At 36.1% G+C, this 24,634-nt stretch overlaps 2 protein-coding genes across 2 annotated transcripts in view; both read left to right on the top strand.

The window, feature by feature from the left end:
- GCKR (glucokinase regulator) overlaps positions 1-12,585 on the top strand; it is a 34,914-nt gene extending 22,329 nt beyond the window's left edge. Inside the window, 3 exon segments of the mRNA XM_074284748.1 lie at positions 5,890-6,039; positions 10,987-11,121; positions 12,442-12,585. Of these exon segments, the coding sequence (XP_074140849.1) occupies positions 5,890-6,039; positions 10,987-11,121; positions 12,442-12,585 (429 nt within the window).
- ZNF512 (zinc finger protein 512) overlaps positions 1-24,634 on the top strand; it is a 143,132-nt gene that overhangs the window by 56,692 nt on the left and 61,806 nt on the right. The window lies entirely within an intron of this gene.

Below are 24,634 nucleotides of genomic sequence, written 5' to 3'. Positions count from 1 at the left end.
ATTTAACATATACTTTAACATATTTAACATGTATTGGTCTACCTGCCATCTAGGGGAGGGAAGGAGGGAAAAAGTTGGAATAGAAGGTTTTGCAAGGGTCAATGTTGAAAAATTACCCATGCATATGTTTTGCATATAAAAAGCTACAATAAAATATAAAATTAAAAAAGAACAATAATATTCCATGACATTCATATACCACAATTTATTTAGCCATTCTCCAATTGATGGGCATTCACTCAGTTTCCAGTTTTTGGCCACTACAAAGAGGGCTGCCACAAACATGTTTGCACATACAGGTCCCTTTCCCTCCTTTAAAATCTCTTTGGGATATAAGCCCAGTAGAAACACTTCTGGGGCAAAGGGTATGCACAGTTTGATAATTCTTTGAGCATAGTTCCATATTGCTTTCTAGAGTGGTTGGATCAATTCCCAACTTCATCAACAATGTATCAGTGTCCCAGTTTTCTGACATCTTCTCCAATATTTGTCATTATTTTTTCCTCAGAGTTGTCTAAATTTATATTTCTCTGATCAATAATGATTTGGAGTACCTTTTCATATGGCTAGAAATAGTTCCAATTTCTTCAAATTGTTCATATACTTTGACCATTTATCAATTGGATGCTTGAATTATTATAAATTTGAGTCAATTCTCTATATATTTTGGAAATGAGGACTTTATCAGAACCCTTGGATATAACATTTCCCCCCCCCCCAGTTTACTGCTTCCCTTGTAATATTATCAGCATTAGTTTTGTTTGTACAAAACTTTTTAATTGAATATAACCAAAATTATCTATTTTGTGTTCAATAATGAACTCCAATTCTCCTTTAGTCATTCCTTCCTTCTTCACAGATCTAAGAGGAAAATTATCTTTTGTTCTTATCATTTGCTTGTAATATCATCTCTCTGTTTAAATAATGAATCCATTTTGACCTTATGTTGGTATACAGTGTTAGGTATGGGTCAATGATTAGTTTCTGCCATATTAGTTTCCAATTTTCCCAGCAGTTTTTATCAAATTGTGAGTTTTTTATCCCAGAAGCTGGGGTCTTTGGATTTGTCAAACACTAGATTACTATAGTCACTGACTATTTTGTCCAGGACAATTTTCTTGAATTATTTTCTGCATTATTGTGTCAAGGTTCTATTTTTGGTCACAACTTTCAGGCAGCCTAATTATTCTTATATCTTTTCTTCTTGATCTACTCTCCAGATCTGTTGTTTTTGTTATAAGATGCTTCACATTTTGTTCTATCTTTTCATTCTTTATAATCTGCTTATAACTTCACTGGTTTCCCCTTGCCCAGTTCTAATTTTCAAAGAGTTATTTTCATCTTTGAGACTCTGTATCTTTTTTTTTTCTCTAGTTAGTTAACGTTTTTTGCCATAATTTTGTTTTTCTTGGATGGTTTTTCTTTTTCTTTTTTAGTTTTTCCTCAATTTCTCTCATTTGATTTTTAAATTTTTTTGAGTTCTATAAATTCTCTCTGGGTAGGGAGCCATTTCACATTACTCTTTGGAGCAGAAGCCTTTTTCACTTTAGCGTTCTCTTTGGAAAATGAACCCCAGTTTTCTCTGTTCCCATAAACACTTCTAATGCTGGTGTGGGGATGGTGATTTTGCCTTCAGCTTTCCCCTCTGAACCCCAAACCAAGAGTTCTACCCTCTGGTGCCAGCAGCATTCCTGCCCCACTGCCTCTGCACTCACCAGGTGCTGGTTCCTTCCTGACCAGGGCCTAGGTTCTGTAGCACAGCTGGGCCTAGCATTCCTAATTAGCCAAGGTTCACTCAATCTTCCTGGAATCAGACCCCAACTCCACAAAGAATCCAGGAGGTGAAAGTTTCTGAGGTTCCTATAGAGGCTCCAGCCAAAGCCAACTCCCCCCTGGGCTCCCTACTTTATGTTTCTGCAGAACTGGCCTGGAGGTGTTTGTATTGAATACTGAATCCCAGTTTGAAGTTTTTCTTTGGATCCTCTTGGGTTGTAACTGGGGGACCCCTGTCTGCCCCAAGTCCTCTCAATTTTCACCAATCTAAGTTTGCCCTTAGGTGCAAATTTGTTCTATTTGTGGGGGAAATCGGGAGAACGTGAAATTTACCAACGTATTCCACCACCTTCCCAGAATCCTCCCTCCCCGCCTACTTCTTGACACTTTATTTTAGATTGAGGGTCTGCATGCTTTCTGAGGAAAATGTCTGGGTGAGCTTCTATTTTCTTGGCTCCTTCTGCTGCTTTCTTGGGGTTCTGAGCATAGTTCTTCTTGGATCACAGGGACAATTCAGACTAGGAACCTACAAGGCTTCGATGTTCACAAAGTGATGAGAGCTAGGTGAAGTTTGTTTTTACTCTGTTTGTTTGAACTCTGAACTATCTGAGCAAGACCTTTGTCAGTATGTTCTTGGCTGAAAGTTTCAATAAACTGCCGCTGGACTCAGCCAGTTATCACCTGGGAAACTTTGTGGGTTCTGAATAATCAAACCGCAGGTCTGGGATTCTGGACCTGCTATTCCATTGTAGGCTTCAGCCTGATCTGGAGGCTCGAACTGAGTCCCTCTGTGCTCCTGGGGGCAAGCTACACAATCACGCTTAGCTTCTGAATTTGTTCTTATCTCTGGACACAGCTAGCTCCAAATATGACCACCCTTTTCCTGCAAGTTTCCTCCTCAGTCCATCTTGAAGTTAGTGATCCAGAACTGAATGACAGCTGCCAGATGGCACCTGTTTCTAAACCCTACAATGAAGGATCTTCAAATACTTCTTTCTGCTCGTATGTCCACTTTCAACCTTCTTTCAGTCCCTGGGGAATGTTCTGCATTGCTCCACATTCCTGGCCAAACCCCATCTCTAGTGTCCTCAGATCTCTCCCTAACCAGATCTGGATTGGGAAAATTACTTATTTCTTGGGTTTCTTGATCAAAATTAGGTTCAGTGAATTTTCTAGATCTTTTTGGAGGAGGTGTGCTAGGGAAGCCAAGCTGTATGTGTTTCTACTATGCTGCTATATTGATATTGTGTAACTCAAGGTTCCATCTCACTAAGGACCCTGAGTTCAAATTTGACCTCAGACCCTTACTAGCTTTGTTTCCCTGAGCAAGTCATTTAACTGTTTGTCTTAGTTTCTTCATTGTAAAATGAGCTGAAGTAGAAAATGCCAAACTACTATGTTTCTTTGCAAAACAAAACAAAACAAAAACTCAAAAAACTAAATGGGATCATGAAGAATCAGACTTGACTGAAAATATTTGAAAAGCTTGAAAAAATGCTATTATACATATTTTTAAATTTCCCTCCCTCATTACAGCCTCCTTGAGGTATAAATCTAGGGGTAGGATCATAAGGTTAACGGTTATGGACAGTTTTGAAACTTTTACTGTATAATTTCATATGATTTTCACATAGCTAGACAAAATTTTATCTTCACCAGCAATGAGCAGTTCTGTTTTTCTGTATATCCACAACTAATATTTTTTATCTTTCTTAATTTATAGTAAAACAACACTGCAGATTTGTTTTAATTTGCTTTTCTCTGTTTTTAGTAATCTTGAATACTTTTAAAAAGCTGTTAATATGGTTTGAACCATATCTCTAATAGGGAATGATTGAGTCATGTTTTGTAGGACAACAAAGATCGTTAAATCAAAGATTTAGAGCTACAAATTTTTCTTGATGTTATCATCATTTTGTAATTGAGGAGATTGAGGTTCAGATGTGTTTAGCAAAGTGCTTGAAATAGTATAGATAGTAAGTTAAGATTTGAACCCAGTTATGCTTGTTTTTTGTTTGTTTGTTTGTTTGTTTAGTCATTTTCAATCATATCCAACTCTTTCAGATCCCATTTGGAGTTTTCTCAACAAAGATACTGGAGTAGTTTGCTATTTTCTTTTCTGACTTATTTTACAAATGAGGAAACCGAGGCAAGCAGGGTTAAGCGACTTGCCCAGGGTCACATAGCTACTAAGTGTCTGAGGCCAGATTTGAATTCATTTAAGATGAGGTTTCCTGATTGCAGACCTAGTGTTCTATTCACTGCACCACCTAGTTGGTCTATCAGAGGGTTTTCAAAATGAATCATCTGGAATTGTGGTTTGTCATTGTGTTAATCAGAGTTTCTAAGACTTTTGAAGTTGATTGTCTTTACAGATTATTATTGAATAAGTTGTTCTAGTTCTTTTCACTTTCATTCCTCATCAGTTCATACAAGTTTTCACAGTATCCTTTGAAACAATTCAATCATCATTTTTTATATTACAAGTGTTCCATCATGTTTATTTTGTCAAAACTTGTTCAGCCATTCCCTAATTGATGGACATCCCCTTAGTTTCCAGTTCTTTTCCACGATAAATAGAGCTGATAATATGTTTTTAGCACATATTTCCTTTTTTCTCCTCTTTTTAAAAAATCTCTTTAAGGCATACAACTAGTAGTGGTACCAATTCTATAGCTATTTCTGATCTCAAATGCATTGCTTCCTCCTCTTCTTGTGTTCAATAATAGCGACGTCAAAGGACAAAATTTCTTCCCCATGTCAATACAATAATCCAACTCCTACAGCTAGTGGAGATTAGAATTATAAACTCTATATTTGTATTCTTTTGAAAAAAAATGTTAGAAGGAAAAGAACCCTGGACTACTAATCAGTGTACCCAAATTCTAGTTCATTGTGTTCCTTTGATGAATTATGTAACATCCCTCTCTTACTCTATCTATGTAAAGGAGATAATAATAGTTGACCTTCTTACTTCATGAGCTGCTAATAACTCTCCCTGCCTGCCAAATAACCTTGAATTTATTATATTTTATGTGGCATAATGGATCAAGATTCTGACTTGAGATCCAGGAAGAACTGGATTCAAGTCATTCTTCTGACAATTCTTGACAATATGAACTGGGCAAGCAGCTTAACTTTCCAGTGCTGTAGATAACATGTATAACATTGTTTCTCATGACTAGATGAGCTCACTGAAGACAAGAGATGTTTAAATTTTTGCTTTTGTATCTGTAATGTTGGCTATAATAGCTGGCACATAGTAGGTACTTTTTATAAATACTTATTGTTGTTTATCATTGAATTTTTTAAGTGCTTTGAAAAGTTTGATGTGCTATGGAATAATAATACACTGATATATATATACATATATATATATATATATATACACACACATACACACACATATATTGCTATACCATGATCTTCTATCAAGAAAAATTTGAAAAAAGGCAAGATTTATTATCAAAAGACCTGGTTATAATATGTAGTCTTGTACATGAAATCTGATGCTGACATACTAAACTTCTGTGTCTTTGGATTTATCCTATATTCATAGAAAGCCCCATTACAACAAAATCTAAGTGATTACCTGAATTATTTGATTATGCTAGATTTTTATGGCTGATATTTGGACTTTAGTTATAGATTTTTGGGGAGAGGGGGCAATTGGGGCAATGTAATTTAGTAGAGTGCATGCTGGATTTTGAGTCGATAAACCCAAGGTCAAATCTGGGCTCTGCCAATCACTTGTGTTTACAAGTATTTGGTAGTACCATTATATTATAAATTTCTTTAGAGTTGGTACTATGTAATTTTTCACCTTCATAACTAACCATTTGCTGCATTGAAATGAATTGAATGATTAGTATTCCCCATTAGGAGACAACTATAGGTTGTATCTTACTTGAGAAAAACCAGGGATCAGATATGGAACAAGAGGTAAAAACCAGGTTAAGAACAGGTTTTTTTTTAAAAATAAAGATGTCTTGAATCAGCTAAATTCTTTTGCTAAAGGACCCAATAAAATCTGTGGTCTACTTTCTTTTGATCATAGGATATGGTTCACCTGTTCTTACTAATGAATGCTTCCTTCTTTGTGTGTCTTCTGTTCAGAAGTTCCAACGTGAGTTGAGCACCAAGTGGGTGCTAAATACAGTGAGTACTGGAGCCCATGTTCTTTGTGGAAAGATCTTGCATAACCATATGTTGGACCTACGATTGCGCAACTCCAAGCTATTCTGGTGGGGACTGGCTATGCTGCAGGTGAGGGAAAGACTAGACATTCCATGAGAGTGGGCATTCGAGGGTATTCTTTGTGAGCATAAAAGGTGGTTAGGTGGCCGACAGCCTACGTACTTCTTGTCTTGTTTCTGCCTTTCTGAGACCAGATTTGAACTCAGGTCTTCCTGACTTCAGAGCTGGTGCTCTATGTAGATTGTTGGGAAAATGTGTGTGTGTGTGTGTGTGTGTGTGTGTGTGCGCGCATGTGCACGTGCACACATGGGTGTCAGTGTTAAGAGAAACCATCATTCAAAAATGTTAATTTTTGTTAATGAAAAGTTTTTTGCTCCAAAGGGCAGAACAAGGAGCAATGGGTGCAATTTCCAAAGAAATAAATTTGAATTTGACATCAGGAAAAATTTCTTAACATTTAAAAGTATCCAATATGGAATGAACTATTTTGGGAGGTGCTGTGTTTCCCCTCATTGAAAGTGAAGACTGGATGTCCAAATCAAATTGGCAAGCAATTATTTAAAAAAAATTTAATTTTAAGTTTCAGTTCCAAATTCTTTCCCTTCTTCCACCCCTCTTCCAGGTATTGAGAAAGTAAGAAATTTTAAAACATCCATTATACATATAAAATCAGGAAAAAATATATTTCTACATTAGGAAAAGGCAAGAAAAATAAAGTTTAAAAATTATGTTTTTATCTGCACTCAGTTCACTAGCACTCTCTCTGAAGGTGAATATTAATAAGAAAGTATTATACACCATCTGAGTAAAATTCAACAAAAATAGCCTGAGGCACATTTTTTTCTCAGCAAGATAACAAGGGGCACCATGTACCAATAGAATGGATAAAAGGCTCTGCCTTATTTAGCCAAGGACCCTGGAGATAATTTTTATAAGGTTAGAACAAAGACCAGAATAGGATAGATGATATCATGGGGTTGAAGACAACATAATTGGCTACTTAGTTGATATATGAGGAACAATATGCTTAGTTGGAAGTTGGGAATGAGAGACTAGCAACAACTCCCTCCTGCCCTGTTATGACTAAGAAATATTTTTTGTTGGTTCAGACATCTTTGAAGGATAACTTGGTGGTATAAAGGTACTAGACCAGACTCCATGGTGTCCACCTTCATTCCTCAAGAAGAGCAAATTTCTTTGAGGCAATAATAGAACAATTGTTAGCAGGAGTATTCTATTTTTAAACTTAATTCCTTACAGGCCAACTGAATTTCTGAACAAAGTTCAGACAAGAAATCATGATTTAGGCTAGGGGTGAGGAATGTCCAGCCCACAGGCCACATAAGGCCCATGAAATCATTTGATCTGGCCCTGCCAAGGCAACCACAGATGATGAGGAGCTGAAAGCTAAGTACAACAACCTCCCACTGCTTAAATTTTTTAAGTTAATAATTTATATTTTTCATGATTTTATATGTATCATGGATGTTTTCAAATAATAATGGCCCCTATTCCTGATTTAGGCAGTTACAGAACAAAATCAATTGATTATAAATAGGATCAATAAAAAATGATAAAGAATCAATTGAATCTTCTTAGTACCTACTATTTGCTCGCTATCATGCTAAGTGTTATACAATCATAACTTTAAAGTGCTTTAAAGTTACAAAGCACTTTATAAATATATCATTCTATCAACAACACTGAGAGATTGGTACTTTTATTGTCTCTGTTTTGTAAACAAGGAAACTGAGGCAGATAAAAGTTAAATGACTTGCCCAAGATTATACAGTTGGTATCTAAAACTGTATTTTATTTCATGTCCTCCTGACTCCAAGTTCAGCATTCTATCCATTGTTTCCTTTAGCTGTCCTTTGGGGGATATTTTATAGAGATTTTTTTTTTTTACAGCATAGGTTAGACCAGATAATCTAGATGGAGTCTCTTTCAGGAATATGATTATTCAATGATTCTGACTTTGATCTAGACCTTGTGGGGGTATAATGGAAGTACATTTCTATGTCTTCAGAGACCTGATAGCCTGAAGAGACAGAATTAAAATATATAAATCAAAACTTTTTGTTGGTATAATATTAATTCTAAGCACAGTGGTAGTTCAAAGAGAAAGGGATCAGTTTGGGCTAGATTAGAGACTTTGTGGGAAAGATAAGATAAATTGGTGTTAGAAGAGAGGGTATAATTTGTATTTGGATCAGAAAGCATTCACAGGTCAGGATCACTGAACAAAGGCATGGGAGCAGGAATGATCATGAAGTGTGTGGGGAATGGTAACTGGAATAGAGGGCATGTATTAGTAAGCTGTGGAGAACATGATTAGGAAAGCTAGCTATGATTAAAAGACAAAAAGATGAAATTAAAAGTATAAACATAAAAAAGAGACAATCTTGTCTCCATGTGCATGTTAACAGAATGATACACTTAGATAAACCCAGAGAGTAAGAGAAAATAAGGTTTGTTAAATTTTAAGTGGTAAAGGACACATGACAGAAGGTTTTGGAAATGAGTGGAGTTTGAATTTGATTTAGTCAGAAACAGGAAGCCACTGTACTTTCTTGAGTAGGAGAGTAATGACAAACGATGCCTTCAGAGAAATTGGCCAGTTGGACAACACAGTTCTCCCCTGGCCCTCATCTCTGTTCTTTCTCTCACCCTCTGCTTTCTTCTTCTCTTCCTTTACATGATCTCTTGGGGTTTACCACTTAGATTTCTTTATTTTCTTTCTTTCTTTTTTTAAAAATAGCTTTTTCCCCCAAATATATGCCAAATAGTTTTCAACATTCACCTTTGCAAAAGCTTGTGTTCAAAATTTTCTCCCTCCTTTCTCTTAACCTCTTCCCATAAATAACAAGCAACTAGATTTCTTTCTTAAGAACCAAGCCTTAAACCCAAATCACTCTGGGTCATTGATTAACCCACAGTAGGTCCCAGGTCAAGCCCTACTTGGTCATTGTTTGCGTGCTGATTGGCTCATAGTGAATATAAATAGCAAATGTTTCTATTTTGGCCAGATACCTGAGGGTCTTTCCCTAGCAGAATGATTTTTTTTTGTTTTTGACTGAGTGAAAGAGGACATTCTTTGTGTCATTTCTTACCTACCCTTAATTACTAATTAATCATTGACTCAATCAAACTGAGACCTGTTAAAGACCTTTGCTTAAAAAGGCCAAGGTCTCCCACAGCATCTAAAGCCATCTCCCATCGTCCTGATCTACATCTGGCCACTGGACCCAAATATCTCTGGAGGGGAAGTGAGGCAGGTGACCTTGCACTGCCCTGCTTCACTTAAATCCAACTCACTTGCAGGTCATGGCTTCCCCTCCCCGATGTCATGGTGCTCTTTGAAGATCAAAGACAAACAAGGATGGAAAGAAGAGGCATTGTAGGAAATGAGAACAGTTAAGAGGTGTTGTGCTCTATGAGCAAAGCAGAATTGAATGAGCTCAGAAGAAACACAAAACCAGAGAATCCACCCCCAATATTCATGGGGACTATTTGTGTCTGACCTGTGGCAGAGCATTATTACAAACACAGTAAAACACACTAACTTGATTCTAACAGAGAATCCTCTGGTCCTCTTTGAGAAGGAAAGGCAACAATCAACTAACCAATACCCAGACCACCTCCAGCTTAGAAAGGTTAGACAAGGGTGAATGTTGAGTTTAAGGAAATGGAAGGACAATCCAACAGAAAGTCCTGTAGACAAACAGAAATAAAGTAATGAGGCAGAAAGATGAGAACTGAAGACTGAATTTTAATTCTTCACATAGAGGTGACAATTGAAAGCATATCTGGGCTTCATGGAAAGAAAAATCTGGAGATAGATAGACCTTTGGAGGATGTAGACAAGAAAGATATTCTTAGATACAGGTAAGGTAGGAATGTAAAGATGGAAGAAATATCTAGATTAGGAAGCAACCATTTGTATCCTAATTGGACTAAATAATACTCCTAGTTGCCTGACATATCACTGGAAGACCTAAGACATAAGTAAAGGAGAAGAAAAAAAAGGAGAAAAAGGATAAGAAAAATAAAAGTAGGGAGAAGGAACTGAGAGAAAGGCAAGAAAAAGAAAAAAATGGTGTATATTATGGGGACTTGTAGAAATTCTTCAGAAGTTGCCTCAGGTCCTACCCACTGGCACTTGGCCATAAGATTACTTATCTCTGATCTAAACCATGATCAAAATATTTTTGCTTCATCTTTAGAAATCTTAGAATTTTTGTTAGTCGGAAGCATTTCTGAATGGAGTAAGTCTTCCTTCCAAGGGTAACAAATACCCAAATGCTAATGCTGAATGTAGATATACTATATTGGTTATGAAGGGGACTCAGAAGATTTAAGACTCAGAACTTTATTGATGGGAAGATGCCAGAAGAGCCATGGAGACTGGTTATCAGTAACGACTGCCTCTTGGTGAATTAGAAGTAACTGGAGAGAGACATCCTTTAAAAAAATCTTATTAATTGTAATAACAAAATTTATGTAGGACTTTAAGGATGGCCAAGAACTTTTTTACATATTACCTTTTTAAATCCCAGCAGTAGAACATGGCACTTAGATATTTTTGGAGTCGGAAAAACCACATATGAATGTGTTGCTGATTTTAATCCATTATTTCATACCACTGCTTAATCTTACCTTTATTGGCATGGGGTTATGCTTAAATTTCCTCTAAGAGTGGGGCTTAATTCATGGAGGATCTGGAACCTCAGCCCATTTTTCTAGTCACTTCCTCCTACCCAATTCCCCTCCTTCCTTCCTCTGGTCTTCCTTCCCCAATTTTTTTTTTGAGGCAATTAGGGTTCCATGACTTTCCCAGGGACACACAACTAGGAAATATTAAGTATCTGAGGCTGGATTTGGACTCACATCCTCCTGACTTCAGGGCTGGTCCTCTATCCACTGAGCCACCTGGCTGCCCCATCTTCCTTCCCAATTTTTTTTTCTTTTTTTTCCTTCCCAATTTTAAGAAACATTTCTCCCTTCCTTCTGCAGCGGTTTTCAGAACAACCCAAGGCTCAGTGCATTGAAAGCCTACTCAAGGCCATCCATTTCCCTCAAGAACTATCAGAGGAGATCCGGGAAGCCCCTATTTCTTGACACATTCAAGTTGCACATGAGAAGGAACAGGTATCAGATTCTTGTATTACTCCCTAGCATACTTCTTCCCCTAATTTTTTTTCTTATCCATTATGTAAGAGGGTTGATTAAGGAGCTTTTGGTCAACCTGATGACTCCCCCAATCAACCTGACTTGTTAGCTGAGCATCTCCCTTAGAAATTACACATGGCCCTAGCCCTTGCTAAGAGGACATAGGGAACCCCTCCAATTGGTCCTTTAAAAATTGGGGCTACCTTCAAGGTGACTGATGACTGATAAGTGTGTGTATATGTGAAATCTGTAAGAAAGGAAGAGAGAGAGAGAGAGAGAGAGAGAGAGAGAGAGAGAGAGAGAGAGAGAGAGAGAAAGAGAGAGAAGAGAAGAGAAGAGAAGGAGGGAGGGAGAGAGAGAGAGAGAGAGAGAGAGAAAGAGAGAGAGAAAAAGAGAGAGAGAAGAGAAGGAGGGAGGGAGAGAGAGAGAGAAAGAGAGAAAAAGAAAGAGAGAGAGAGAGAGAGAGAGAGAGAGAGAGAGAGAGAGAGAGAGAGAGAGAGAGAGAGAGAGAGAGAGAAGAGAAGGAGGGAGGGAGAGAGAGCTGGGAAATGTCTCTTCCCTTCCTCCCCTTTTCTCTTCCTTTTGTGTTCTTGCTCATGGACCAAAGAGAAGCAGGGGGCAGGGAGAAAAGGGAAATTTTTTTTCTTTCTCCTGCTCCCTCAAGAGTGAAAAATGTCACAGGAGAAGCACATGACCGTTGGCCTGGTTTTGCCCAGAAAGGTTGTTAAGAGAATTCCTGGCTTCCTCCTGCTTCTCTGTTTACTTTATGGAGGACAGGTTAGAGATTATAGCTCCTGAAAATGGACTTTCCATTCAAGTGACCATTTTTGGTTCCTAGAGGAAAAAGAAAACTCACTTCTTATGCCCTGGCACCCTCCCCCCCACTCCACTCACAACCTCCCTTAACTATGTCTGGTTTGGCTGTCCAGAGGACTGTGAATGCAAAAGGAGAAGAAAAGGGGGAAGAGCCATTTTATGGGCTGCTCTTATCAACTCCCAGTCCGGGCGGCAGCCCCATTCACTAGGGATGGATCAGAAGAGTTTTATGGATCTACATGTGCATTTGTAGCTCCGTGGAAGATTATTGTTTCCCTAAAGGTCCAGGCCCTGTGGTCTCATCTGGTTCTTTGGGGCTACTTATCAAATGGATTTTAAATCAGTTTTTATATTTACGGTCTGATTGCTACTTCCAGCATTATCTTGCTGCCCAACTTGCTATTTCCATTCCCACCATTATCCTCCTGTGAGCCCCTGGACTGTATCTTCTCAAACCGCAACCTTTGTTCCTGTCCCCCTTAGGTGATCCCCATAGCCCTACTGACTCTCCTGTTTCGATGTTCCATCCTTGAGGCTGAAGCCCACCTTGCTGCTGCCCCGTCTGTCTGCGAGGCCATTAGGAACGCCCTTCTCCGTGCTGGTCGACCACATAGTATATATTGCTGATCTTTGCAGTCTGTTCTTATTTCAGAAATGAAACTCTTAAGCTTTTTTGTCTCATAAATTTCTCTCTGAGAACCCAGATGGGAAGAATTAGAGGCAGGGAGGGGAGATGGCAAAGGTGGATCTTAGAAATTATGGCATCAAAGGCTAAACAAAATAGATTGGCCTGTTAAAAGTATAAGCTACTTACTGGCTTTACTTTTTGTTTCCTAGTGGTATAATGGATACCTCTCCTAGATTCACTTTTCCCATCTGAAAAAGTTAATTCCTATAATAATCTATTGTGAAGATAAATGACAATATGTACATGTGCTATATAAATATTAGTTTATTATTTTTTAAGAAAGAATATACCATTCAGGCTCACTTACTTAGATCCTCCCTCCTACCCCATCCTAAACATAGATACCAAACAGTGGTTTATTAACTGCAAATTACAAGAAGTTCAATAATGAGTATTGGGGGGCAGCTAGGTGGCGCAGTGGATAGAGCACCAGCCTTGAATTCAGGAGGACCTGAGTTCAAATATGATCTCAGACACTTAACACTTCCTAGCTGTGTGACCCTGGGCAAGTCACTTTACTCCAGCCTCAGGAAAATAAAATAAAATAAAATAAAACCCCAATAATCAGTTATGTTTTAGTGGAGACAAAAATGGGACCAAGCCAAGATCCTAAATCCCACTTTAGTTATCCTCTGGAAACTTACAATTTGACATGAAAGGTTGACTTATTTACAGAAGTGTTTCTTTATGACTTAGAGTAGCATAGGTATGGGCAATATGTGTAGCAGTAGATAGAGAGGGGGACTTGGAGTCAATAAGACCTGAGTGTGAATCTGATCTTAGACCCAGTTTGCCTCAGTTTCCCCATCTGTAAAATTAGTGGAGAAAGAAATAGTGACCCACTTTGCTTTGCCAAGAAAACCTCAACTGGGGCCACAAACAGTGGGATGCAACTGAAATGACTGAATAACACAGCATTACAATTGCTATATTTCTACTCTTAGAAGCATCCTTAGTAAAGTTAAGTGTGCTCAGACTTTGTCTCCTAGAGTCAGGTTGTCTTTACCTCTTCCTTGGGGTCGCAGGTTACCATGAGGGGTTGAGGTGTCTCTTCTCCCTCTATAGCTTCTCGACTGCCATAGTTTCTAGTCTCTACTCCTTCTGTGCTCCTTCTATTGATAGGGACCAATAACCAGCCCCCATTCTATTTAATCACTTAGTAGCAACTAGCTTTTAGCAACAATCAAGTACAAATATTCCCTCACACACAACTTAGAGAACTGCATGAAGAAAAATTAGTTGCCCTTGGCATTTTACTCTGCTGTTAGCAATGGGAACTTGACGTGGGTCCCTCCAATTAAGTTTCAGTGATGGTTTTTAATTGACATATTTTCACTAATTTGGGCAGAATAATGATTCTTCTGGTTCTTTAGTCAAGACAGCATGAACCTGCAAATAGGAGACTATTATTCATCAGCACATTACAATAATTCAAGATAATGTTAACAACCAGTTGCAGATCAGATAATTAGTTGTAGACAATTAAAATCTCAGTAGCCAAGTCTGATTTTTCTTTAAGTCATACTCATGAAGGTTAAGGGCATCACATCAAGTCACTTAAAACAGCACAAATTTTAGCTATTTTATAAATTCCATTTTGTTACTCTATCAGGAGAACAATTTATATACTATTAACAACAGAGATCAGGAGACAGGTTATGGCTGGATAGTGGATCTGAGAATCATAAGCATGGAGATGATAATTGCATCTTTGGGAGCTGACATCCACCAGGTAGAATAACCTAGAGGGAGAAGAGAAGAGGGTTCGGGACAGAAACTTGGAGAATATAGACAAAGGGTGATAGGGGCAGTGAAAATATTGAAGCTACTGTGCCTTTGGCATCCATCCTGCATATTTGTCATCACCATCATAGTTGACAATCAAAGGGATATCAAATCTAGAGATAAATTCTAGAAAGACTCTTGAGGCTATATCTCCTGTTTACAGAAATGGGTTTTCACCTATACATGTCACAACAAATACTATATATACATATATATATGTATATAAATGTTTCAACATTTGAATAAAATCCATCTACATTATTTCTAAAGTTTCCATGATGGTTGAGTTAGATTCTTCCCCATTGCTAGCTTTCTCACATTTGACTTTGCAACTAGAATAGCTGGAAAGTACCGGCAGAAGATAGAAAAATTTGCAGCAAACCAATTGTTTTTAATTGCATTACAATGTGAAATGGTAAAAGAAATGGTTTCACAGAAACCTGGAAGGACATGTATGAACTGATGTAGAATGAAGTAAACAGAACCAGGAGAACAATTTATATGATCACAATAGAAACCAGGATAGAGTTAGAGCTGGATATTGGATCTAAGAATCATAAGCATAGAGATGATAATTGTATGTATGAGATCTGAGATCACCAAATGAAATAACCTAGAGAGAAAAAAGAAGAAGGTTCAAGACAGAGACTTGGAACACACAAATGATCATGATTCCAAAAGACTGTAATTGAAGAATGCTGAGAAGAAATGGACAAAATATAAAGAATAAAATACTTTTTTGGATGGACAATATAAACATTTGTTTTGCTTGACTATCCATATTTATTAGAAAGGCTTTTTTTCATTTTTTCTAATAGAGTGGAGGAGGATGGAATAACAAAAAATAAAATTTAGCAAATAAAAAGAATCACAGAGCAAACTAACAAAATAAAAAATAAAAAGGTAAAATAAAAACAATCTCAAAAATATTTTTAAAAAAAGAATGAGAGGAATCTATTGTATACAGGCATATGCCAACAAAACTAAGCATTCAAAAGAAATAGAAACTATCCAAAAAATATAAACTAGTTAAATGAACAAAACACTAAAGAGAAATTTTAAATAATCCATCTTCAGAAAAGGCAATTGGACAAACTATAAATAAACTACACAAGGAAAAACTATCTCCTGATCCAGATGAATTTAAAGGAAAATTATATCAAATTAAAAAAATCAATATCTATGCTATTCAAATTCTTCTAAAAATGATGATATCATATTAATTTTATGAGACAAATATAACCCCACTGCCTAAACTAGAGAAAGTTAGCAAGGAAAAAGAACTATAGACCAATATTGCTAATTTAATAATTGGAAATAAAATTCTGGCAAAAAATTATAGCAATTTATCCAAAACATCAATCACTATAATCAAATTGGAAATATACCAGGATGCAAAAATGGTTCAGCATAAGGAAAACAATTAACATAATTAATCTTATGAAAAAACCAAATCAAACGCCCAAAAAACCCCACAAAGTTGTTTCAATAGATATAGAAAAAAACATTTGACAAAGGATAATACTTATTTATGCTTTAAAAAGCTCTATAGAGTATAGTCATAGAAGGATTTTTTAATATGATAAAATATCTAAAATCAAAAGCTAGCATGTATGCAATAGGTAAACACGAGCTGTTTTCTCAATAAATATAGGCATAAAGAAGGATGCTCCCTTTCCTCTCTGTTATTTGACACTGCTAGCTTGTAATGCTAGCAATAATAATAAGTGAAGCTAAATAAATTAAACCATATTTCATAATAAATTTCAAATGGCTATATGACCTGAAATTAAGACCAGACCATAAATAAATTAAAATATGGATCAAAATGGGGAAAATACATGAAAAGGAAATATGCTTTTTAAAAGTATATTATATATATGTTTATATTTTATATAAAACAAAATCTATTATATACAGGCATATGCCAACAAAACTGAGCATTCAAAAGAAATAGAAGCTATCAAAAATATAAACTTATACTTTATTACCCTTCTATGTACTCTGTCCACTGCTACCAGCCTTGTTTCACATGACAAACTTCCTACTCTGTTCCTTGTTGAGAACTGTCTACCACACCTGGTATGCTCTCTCTCCTCACCTCAGCCTCCTTGCTTCCTCTAAGGCTTACTTGGAATTTCATCTTCTATAGGAGGTCTTTTCCTGGTCAGGCAAGTGCCTGACTTCAGAGATTATCTTTCAGTCACTCTTTATAGTGTTTTATGTGTATAGTTGTTGTCTCCCCCGTTAGAATGTAAACTCTTCAAGGGAAGGGACCATGCTTTTGCCTTTTGTGTATCCTTAGTGTTTAGAACAATGACTAGTGCATAGCAAGCATTTAATTAATTTTTTTTGGCTGATTGGCTATGAAATGAATTTCTCAACTGTGGAAATTTTTTTCAATAGTATCCTTATTAAATATTCTTTTTTTAACCAACAAATGATTTATTAAAAGTCTCATTTCATTATAGTATTGAACTGAGCTGAATCAAGATTATCTCCTACATAGCATATTTTTTCTTTTTCTTTATAAATATTCATTTTTGCATTGGATAACCCATAGTTGATAGTCCTATTTTAAGTACACTAGGCAAGTCACTTAATTTTGTTTGCCTCATGTTCTTCATCTGTGAAATGAACTGGAGAAGGAACTGGGAAACTGCTCCAGTATCTTTGTCAAGAAAACCCCAGACGGGATCATGAAGAGTCAGGAGTGATAGAAGAACAGCTGAACAATAACAATTTTATCTGGATCAAAATGTCCTTTCCTTATTATTGTTCTGTAAGAAATGATCAGCAGGATGAATACCGAGAGGCTTGGAGAGACTTATATGAACTGATGCTGAGTGAAATGAGCAAGACCAGAAGATCACTATACACCTCAACAATGATACTGTATGAAGATGTATTCTGATGGAAGTGGATATCTTCAACATAGAGAAGATCTAATCCAGTTCCAATTGATCAATGATGGACAGAATCAGCTACACCCAGAGAAGGAACACTGGGAAATGAGTGTAAACTGTTTGCATTTTTATTTTTCTCTCCAGGTTATTTTTACCTTCTGAATCCAATTCTCCCTATGAACAAGAGAACTGTTCAGTTTTACACACATATATTGTATCTAGGTTATACTGTAACACATTTAATATGTATGGGATTGCCTGTCATCTAGGGGAGGGAGTAGAGGAAGGGAGGGAGGGGAAAATTTGGAAAAGTGAATACAAGGGATAATGTTGTAAAAAAAAATTACCCATGCATATGTACTGTCAAAAAATTATAATTATAAAATTAATAAATTTTTTAAAAATTCCTTTCCAAAGACATAGCTTAACTGGGTCATCTCTGGAACACAACAACAACAACAAACAAGTTTGCAGTCATAGCATCTACATATGTTAATATGTAGGCGTCTGTTTTTCCCAGGTATTGACGAAATTTTTGATGTTTTAACTATCTCGATTTTCTTTTAGGACATGGAAAAGAAAAGAGATCAATGTAACTGATATGATTCATACAGGCACAACAATTTGGGCAGCACACACTGAGAAGGAGAACTCAATTTACACTAAGGAGAAAAACATCCTGAAATTATTTCTTTCAAAATTCAATTCACATAGGGTTGGTTTATTTAAAAAAAAAAAGAAAGAAAGAAAAAAGAAAGAAAGAAAGGATTCATTCCAAAAATTTTCAGCTTTCCCAGTAAGATCAGATCTCAACTTGCTCAGGCATACACATTTATTTGCTAACACTGTAAATTTGGCAGATTTGGCCACAAAAAGATCAGTGTTGTGCTAATTGGAGTGAGAATCTGGCAGATAAAGACATTGTCTTCACTGGCATCCCTTTAAAGTTTCAGAAGGTCTCTTACATCTTAAGTGCTTTTCTAGAATTCAGTGAATTGAGTGCTATTCTCAGTTGAGAATTAACTAGAAACACAGCACCAAACTTGTAGAAGAAGCAAGCCTCACATTCTATTTAGGATCAGATCTATCAAAGCCACTTTAATTTATATATTTATATATTGGGCCCGGTTTTCAAGCCCCAAATATTTTGTATGACTGCCTTCTAATTGATGGGGAGGAAGATGATTTAATAAGGGGCAGAGTTGGTGAGAACTTCAAGGAAGAGAGAAGTTCTTGATTCCTTCTTTAATCAAGACATGCTTGTAGTTCCAGTTTCTGGGGAAAGACCCAAGGAAGAGAGAAAATCCTTGGGAATTGGCAGTTATGCAGTAAGTACATAGTTCTGATTTCCAGCTTGCCTTCCTAGAGACTGGGGTGAATTTTATCATGGAAGAATAAGATCTCTCTTGGTTGAATAAGATCTCAGCTCATCACCATATAGAGAGCTCTTTCACTGATTTATTTTTATCTCGATAGAATATTTCCAGTTTCTGTATGCTATCTGCTTAAATAAATCTTGTTTACTCAATATTTACCATTTCTGAATACTAGCATTTGGTGGGTATAAGCTTGGAAATACTCTTCCCATTTAAAAGATTGTAGCCAGGGAAGTGGATTAACTTTTTTTAAAAAAACAATCATGCCCATAGATTAGTATTATTTAGGGAAACAGATAGATTGTAATTCTAGTTCAGTATTGCCTTTTAGAAAAAAATAGAGGGCAGCTAGGTGGTGCAGTAGATTTCAGTGTGACTTATGAAAGAAGACAAAGACTCAAAGGGGGAAAAAGCTGTGGGAAAAAAATACAAAAAGCGAAAAATAGCATACTGTATTCAGGCTCTATCATTTTTTCCTCTGGAAGTGTACAGCATTTTTCATCATGAGTCCTTTAGAATTGTCTTGAATCGTATTGCTGAGAAGAGTCAAGTCATTCACAGTTGATCAAACAGTTTTACTCTTACTGTGTACAATGTTCTCCTGGTTCTGCTCACTTCACTTTGCATCAGTTCATATAAATCTTTCCAGGTTTTTCTGAAATTTGTCTGCTCATCATTTCTTATAGCACAGTAATATTCCATTACAAAGAAAGCTGAGCATATGCAGATCCTTTGTGCAGTAATTACAGGAAGAAATCTTTGTATCTCTGGATATTGTGTATATACCAGTACATGAACTTGCTATCAGTTATTCCTTACTTTAACCACCCGATTGGCCTACCTTCATATCTGATCATTACTTTTTTTGGATGAGTTCTTTAATAATTCTTCCCTTGTACAATTTTTCATTTAATGGTATTGAGTTAAAAGTCTGCTTACACCCACCATATGTTTTTCCATTACCCTGTATCCTGAGGGTCTTCACCTCCCAGATTCATTCATTTATTTAGTTATTTAGACTTTTTAATTAGGTAAAAAAGAAAATTCTTTGCCTCATTTGCTACCCATTCTTAATCACTGAATTCAGTCAAACTGAGTCCTGATGAAGACCTTAGCTTAAAAGCCCAACCTCTCCCACTGCATCCAGCACCGTCTCCAGTCACACTGATTTATGGCTCTGGAGGGAAAAGTGAGGCTGGTGACCTTGCCCAGCCTTCCCTCACTTAAGTCCAATTCAGTTGTATGTCATGGCATCCCCTCCCTGATATCATGGGCCCCTTTGAGAATGAAGGACAAAAACAATAATAATATTCTATTATAATCTTGTACCACAACTTGTTCAGCCATTTCCCAATTGATGGGCATCCCTTCAATTTCAATTCTTCGCCACTACAAAAAAAGCTGCTATAAATATTTTTGTACAAATAGGCCCTTCCCCCCTTTTTATCTCTTTGGGTTGCAGAGCTAGTAATGATATTGCTGGGTCAGAGTTATGCATAGTTTTGGGCATAGTTCCAAAACTGTTCTCCAGAATGGTTGAAGCAGTTCCAATTTTTCCACATCCATTTCAGCATTTAATATTTTTCTTTTCTGTCCTATTTTCCAGTCTGATAGGTATGAGATAGTTCTTCAGAGTTGTTTTAATTTATTTCTCTAATTAATAGTAATTTAGAGCAGTTTTATATAACTATAGATAGCTTTGATTTCTTCATCTGAAAATTGCCTGTTTATATCCTTTGATCATTTGTCAATTGGGAAATAACTTGTGTTTTTATATATTTGAGCCAATTCTCTGTGTATTTGAAAAATGAAGCCTTTATCAGCCATACTTGCTATAAAAATAGTTTCCCAATTTTCTGCTTTCCTTCTAATCTTGGTTGCACTGGTTTTGCTTGTTAAGTTTGGCATTTTTTAGAACATTGAGATGCAGTAAAAGATAAAACAGCTTATAAATCAAAATACTCTATGGGGTTACTTTCTGTTACCTACTTGCATGAAGAAATATTAGACAGAATATAATTAGTTACAGGAGTTATATTTAAGGGATCTTTTGGTTATTTAGAGAATAAGATGTGGCACATCATCTCAAGGTTCCCCAGTTGCACAATTTTAATTGCTGTAACTTTAGAACAAACAGTGTTTGATTCTTGGATGAATAAGCTGCTTTCCTCCTACTTCTATCACATGTAAATTTTAAACTGGTAATGCTTAAAGACTGTTAAAATTCACATTTATGTATTTTTCAAAACAATATATAGATAGCATTGTTAGCTCTTAGAACATCCCCATTGGAATTGATATAAAAATGTTTTGTTTTGTTTTGTTTTGTTTTTTAGTATAGCTCTTTCTATTTGATTCTATTTGGTTTTGTAAACAGCTGTTACTTCTTTAGTAAAGACAAGTTAAATAATTGTTAAAAAGATTGTTATAGAGAATTTAGTCATATTTTCCCAAGGATAATCCTAATTTGCTGTGCAAAAGGGGTGGGGGAGAAACACCTAAAGGGACCTAATGTAGATTGTATTTTGTCATTAGGACACAATAAGTTCAGATGTGGGAATTGCAGTGTGAATTTGCACAATTATTCTGAATATAGTTTCTTTTAATATTGGGAAGAGTTTTGTTTCAGAACTGTCATTTATAAAACATTCATAAGGGTCCAAGTATGTACTTCTCTATGAGATCGTTAAGTAGGGAACTAGTGAAAATGCAGATGAATGAGCAGGAATAACTATATCCCTTTTATAGAGTACAGGTGGTACTCTAAGCCTCAGCTGCTCCAGTTTTCACGTGTTTTTTGGCTCTTCTTACATATGTCCAGATATGGACTATGTGCATAGACTCCTGAGTCCCTTGAGCTTCTACTTCAGGTATTCTGTCTATACCTCTGAAGTGGCAGGAAAAGCTTGGCCTGGATTTTCCTGCAGAATTCAGCCTCATAGTACTTTGGCTTACGTTCTACTTTATCTCATTTACAAAAATGCCAACATCATCATACCACTTAACTTTATTATTTATTTTTATGTTTTAATAGCTTTTTATTTTCAAAATACATGTAAAAATCGTTTTCAACATTTACCCTTGCAAAACCTTGTGTTCCAAATTTTTCTCCCTCTCTTCTCCTCTCCCCCCCCCCAGACAGCAAGTAATCCAATACAGTTAAACATATGGAATTATTCTAGACCTATTTCCACATTTATCATGTTGCATAAGAAAAATCAGATCAAAAAGGAAAAAAATGAGGGGAAAAATGAGCAAACAGCACCAAAAGGGTGAAAATGCTGCATTGGGTTCCACACTCAGTCTCCACAGTCTGGATGCAGATGGCTCTCTTCATCATAAGATCATTGGAACTGGCCTGAATCACCTCATTATTGAAAAGAGCCACATCCATCAGAATTGATCATTATTTAACTTTGTTGCTGCTATGTACAATGATCTCCTGGTCCTGTTCATTTCACTCAGCATCAGTTCATGTAAGTTTTTCTAGGTACTTTAAGAAATTATCCTGCTGGTAATTTCTTACAGAACAATAATATTCCATAACATTCATATACCATAATTTATTCAGCCATTCCCCAACTGATGAGCATCTACTCAGTTTCCAGTTTCTTGCCACAACAAAAAAGAGCTGCCACAAACATTTTTTGCACATGTGGGTCCCTTTCCCTCCTTTAAGATCTCTTTGGAATATAAACCCAATAGGAACACTGCTGGGTCAAAGGGTATGCACAGTTTGATAGCCCTTTGGAAATAATTCCAAATTGCTCTCCAGAGTGGTTGGATCATTTCACAATTATACCAACTGCCTTGGTGTCTCAGTTTTCCCACATCCAACATTTATCATTATCTTTTCTTGTCATTTTAGCCAATCTGAGAGGTATGAAGTAGTACCTTAAAGTTGTTTTAATGTGCATTTCTCTAATCAATAGGGATTTAGAGTATTTTTTCTTATGACTAGAAATGGCTTTAATTTCTTCATCTGAAAATTGTCTGTTTATACCTTTTGACCATTTGTCAATTGGAGAATGGCTTGTATTATAAATTTGAGTCAATTCTCTCTATATTTTAAAAATTAAGTCTTTATCAAAACCCTTGCATGTTAAAAAAACGTTTTCCCAGTTTTCTACTTCCTTTTTAATTTTGGCTGCATTGGTTTTGTTTGTACAAACTCTTTTTAATTTAGTATAATCAAATTATAATATTCTCTTATTCTGATTCCTTTTTTCTCCACAGATCTGAGAGATAACCTATCACTTGTTCTCCTATTTTGCTTATAGTATTATATCTAAATCATAAATCCTACCTTATCTTGGCATAATATGGTCATAACTTTAATTTTTTTAAATGACTCTGTCCTCATCCCATTATGATGCTTACATCTATCCTGTTCAACTTCACATGAACTAAAGGACTACAAATTCCCATTATAACTTAAAATACATTTATAGAATGGAATTGAAATTAAAAGAGAATAACATTAAAGCCCAGAGCCACTCTAATTAAGGTTTGAAATCTCCATTCTTCAGCAGTTTCAGTTGTTCCCATTAAGATATGAGTTTTCAACTCCAAGGTTACAGATACACTGAGTCCATTTACAGAAGGAGGCTATCAGGCTCTCTTCCAAAGTCATAAAGAATGGAAAGGGAACAATTTTATCACTTGGACAATGGTGATTATTTTCTCCTCCATTTACACCCCAATTCATAGCAACAACTACTTCACAGTTGCTCATCAGTTAAAACCTGGAGTTTGAAGATTCCACTTCTATGTTTAACCTATATTGGGTTACTTTCTGTCTAGGGGAGGGAGAGAGAAAAATTTGGAACACAAGGTTTTGCAAGGGTGACTAATGAAAATTATTTTGCATGTATTTTGAAAAATAAAAAGCTATTATTCTAAAAAATGTAAAAAAAAAAAAAGCAGAAATAGAACAGCATATACATTAATTACCACCATCAAAAGGGCAAAGTGAATGGGAATTAACAATTTAAAAATCCTCATAGACACTTAAAGTGATTAAAAAGTTAGAATGTTTCATAAATTTAAATAAAAACAAAGAAGATTCTATTGCTAGTCACAGAAGTTTCCTCTGATGTCTCTGACATCACCCTGATACTGCTGCCAAGCTCATGATCCTAATGAATTCATGCAGCAAGCTTACTTTTATTGCCATGTACTTTGGTGTTCTGGTATCATTCCTAGATCCAGGCAGCTGCAGACTCATGGAAGTTTGAATACTGCCAGCTCTGACCAGAGGATTCCTAGGAATAAAATAGAGAGTTCATTAATTTAACAGGCAGAACAACATTTCCTACCTTGTAACCACATGGCAAATTTGCATAGTTCGTGCTATATCAGACTGGCATTGAATAGGTATTTCTTTGCTCTTAAGAGGCAGCTAGATGATACAAATGATAAAATGCTGGACTTGAATCCAGTAAAACCAGAATTTAAATCCTACCTCAGATACTTATTATGTGTGAACCTGGGGAAATCATTTAGCCTAGCCTTCAAGTTACTTAGCCTCAGTTTCCTCATGTGAAAGATGGGGATAAGAGTAGCATCTATTTCTCAGAGTTGTAAGGATTAAATAAGAACATAAAGTGTTGTGAAAACCTTGAAGTGCTCTAGAAATGCTAGTTATATTTGCCAGTGCTTCTTGGCAACTTCATCTTGAAGAAAATATTCATGACATGGAAATATGAAGCTTTGGCATAGCTTACAAGTCTTTAACCTTTCTCATTCTCTCTTCCCGACCTATGCTTTTGGATTTATTTCTTACCATACTCACTATTCTAATCTTTGCATTGAAGTCATTAAAGATCAAATAGTCTTATCCAGTTCTTCATATATTTTCTCTATTTTCTGATCCAAGCTAGAGCATAAGTTGCATATAGTGGTCTTTTTGGAAATATTTA

The sequence above is a fragment of the Sminthopsis crassicaudata genome, chromosome 2, assembly GCF_048593235.1.
Source record: "Sminthopsis crassicaudata isolate SCR6 chromosome 2, ASM4859323v1, whole genome shotgun sequence".
NCBI lineage: Eukaryota > Metazoa > Chordata > Mammalia > Dasyuromorphia > Dasyuridae > Sminthopsis > Sminthopsis crassicaudata.
This window is presented reverse-complemented; position numbering and strand designations above follow the sequence as displayed.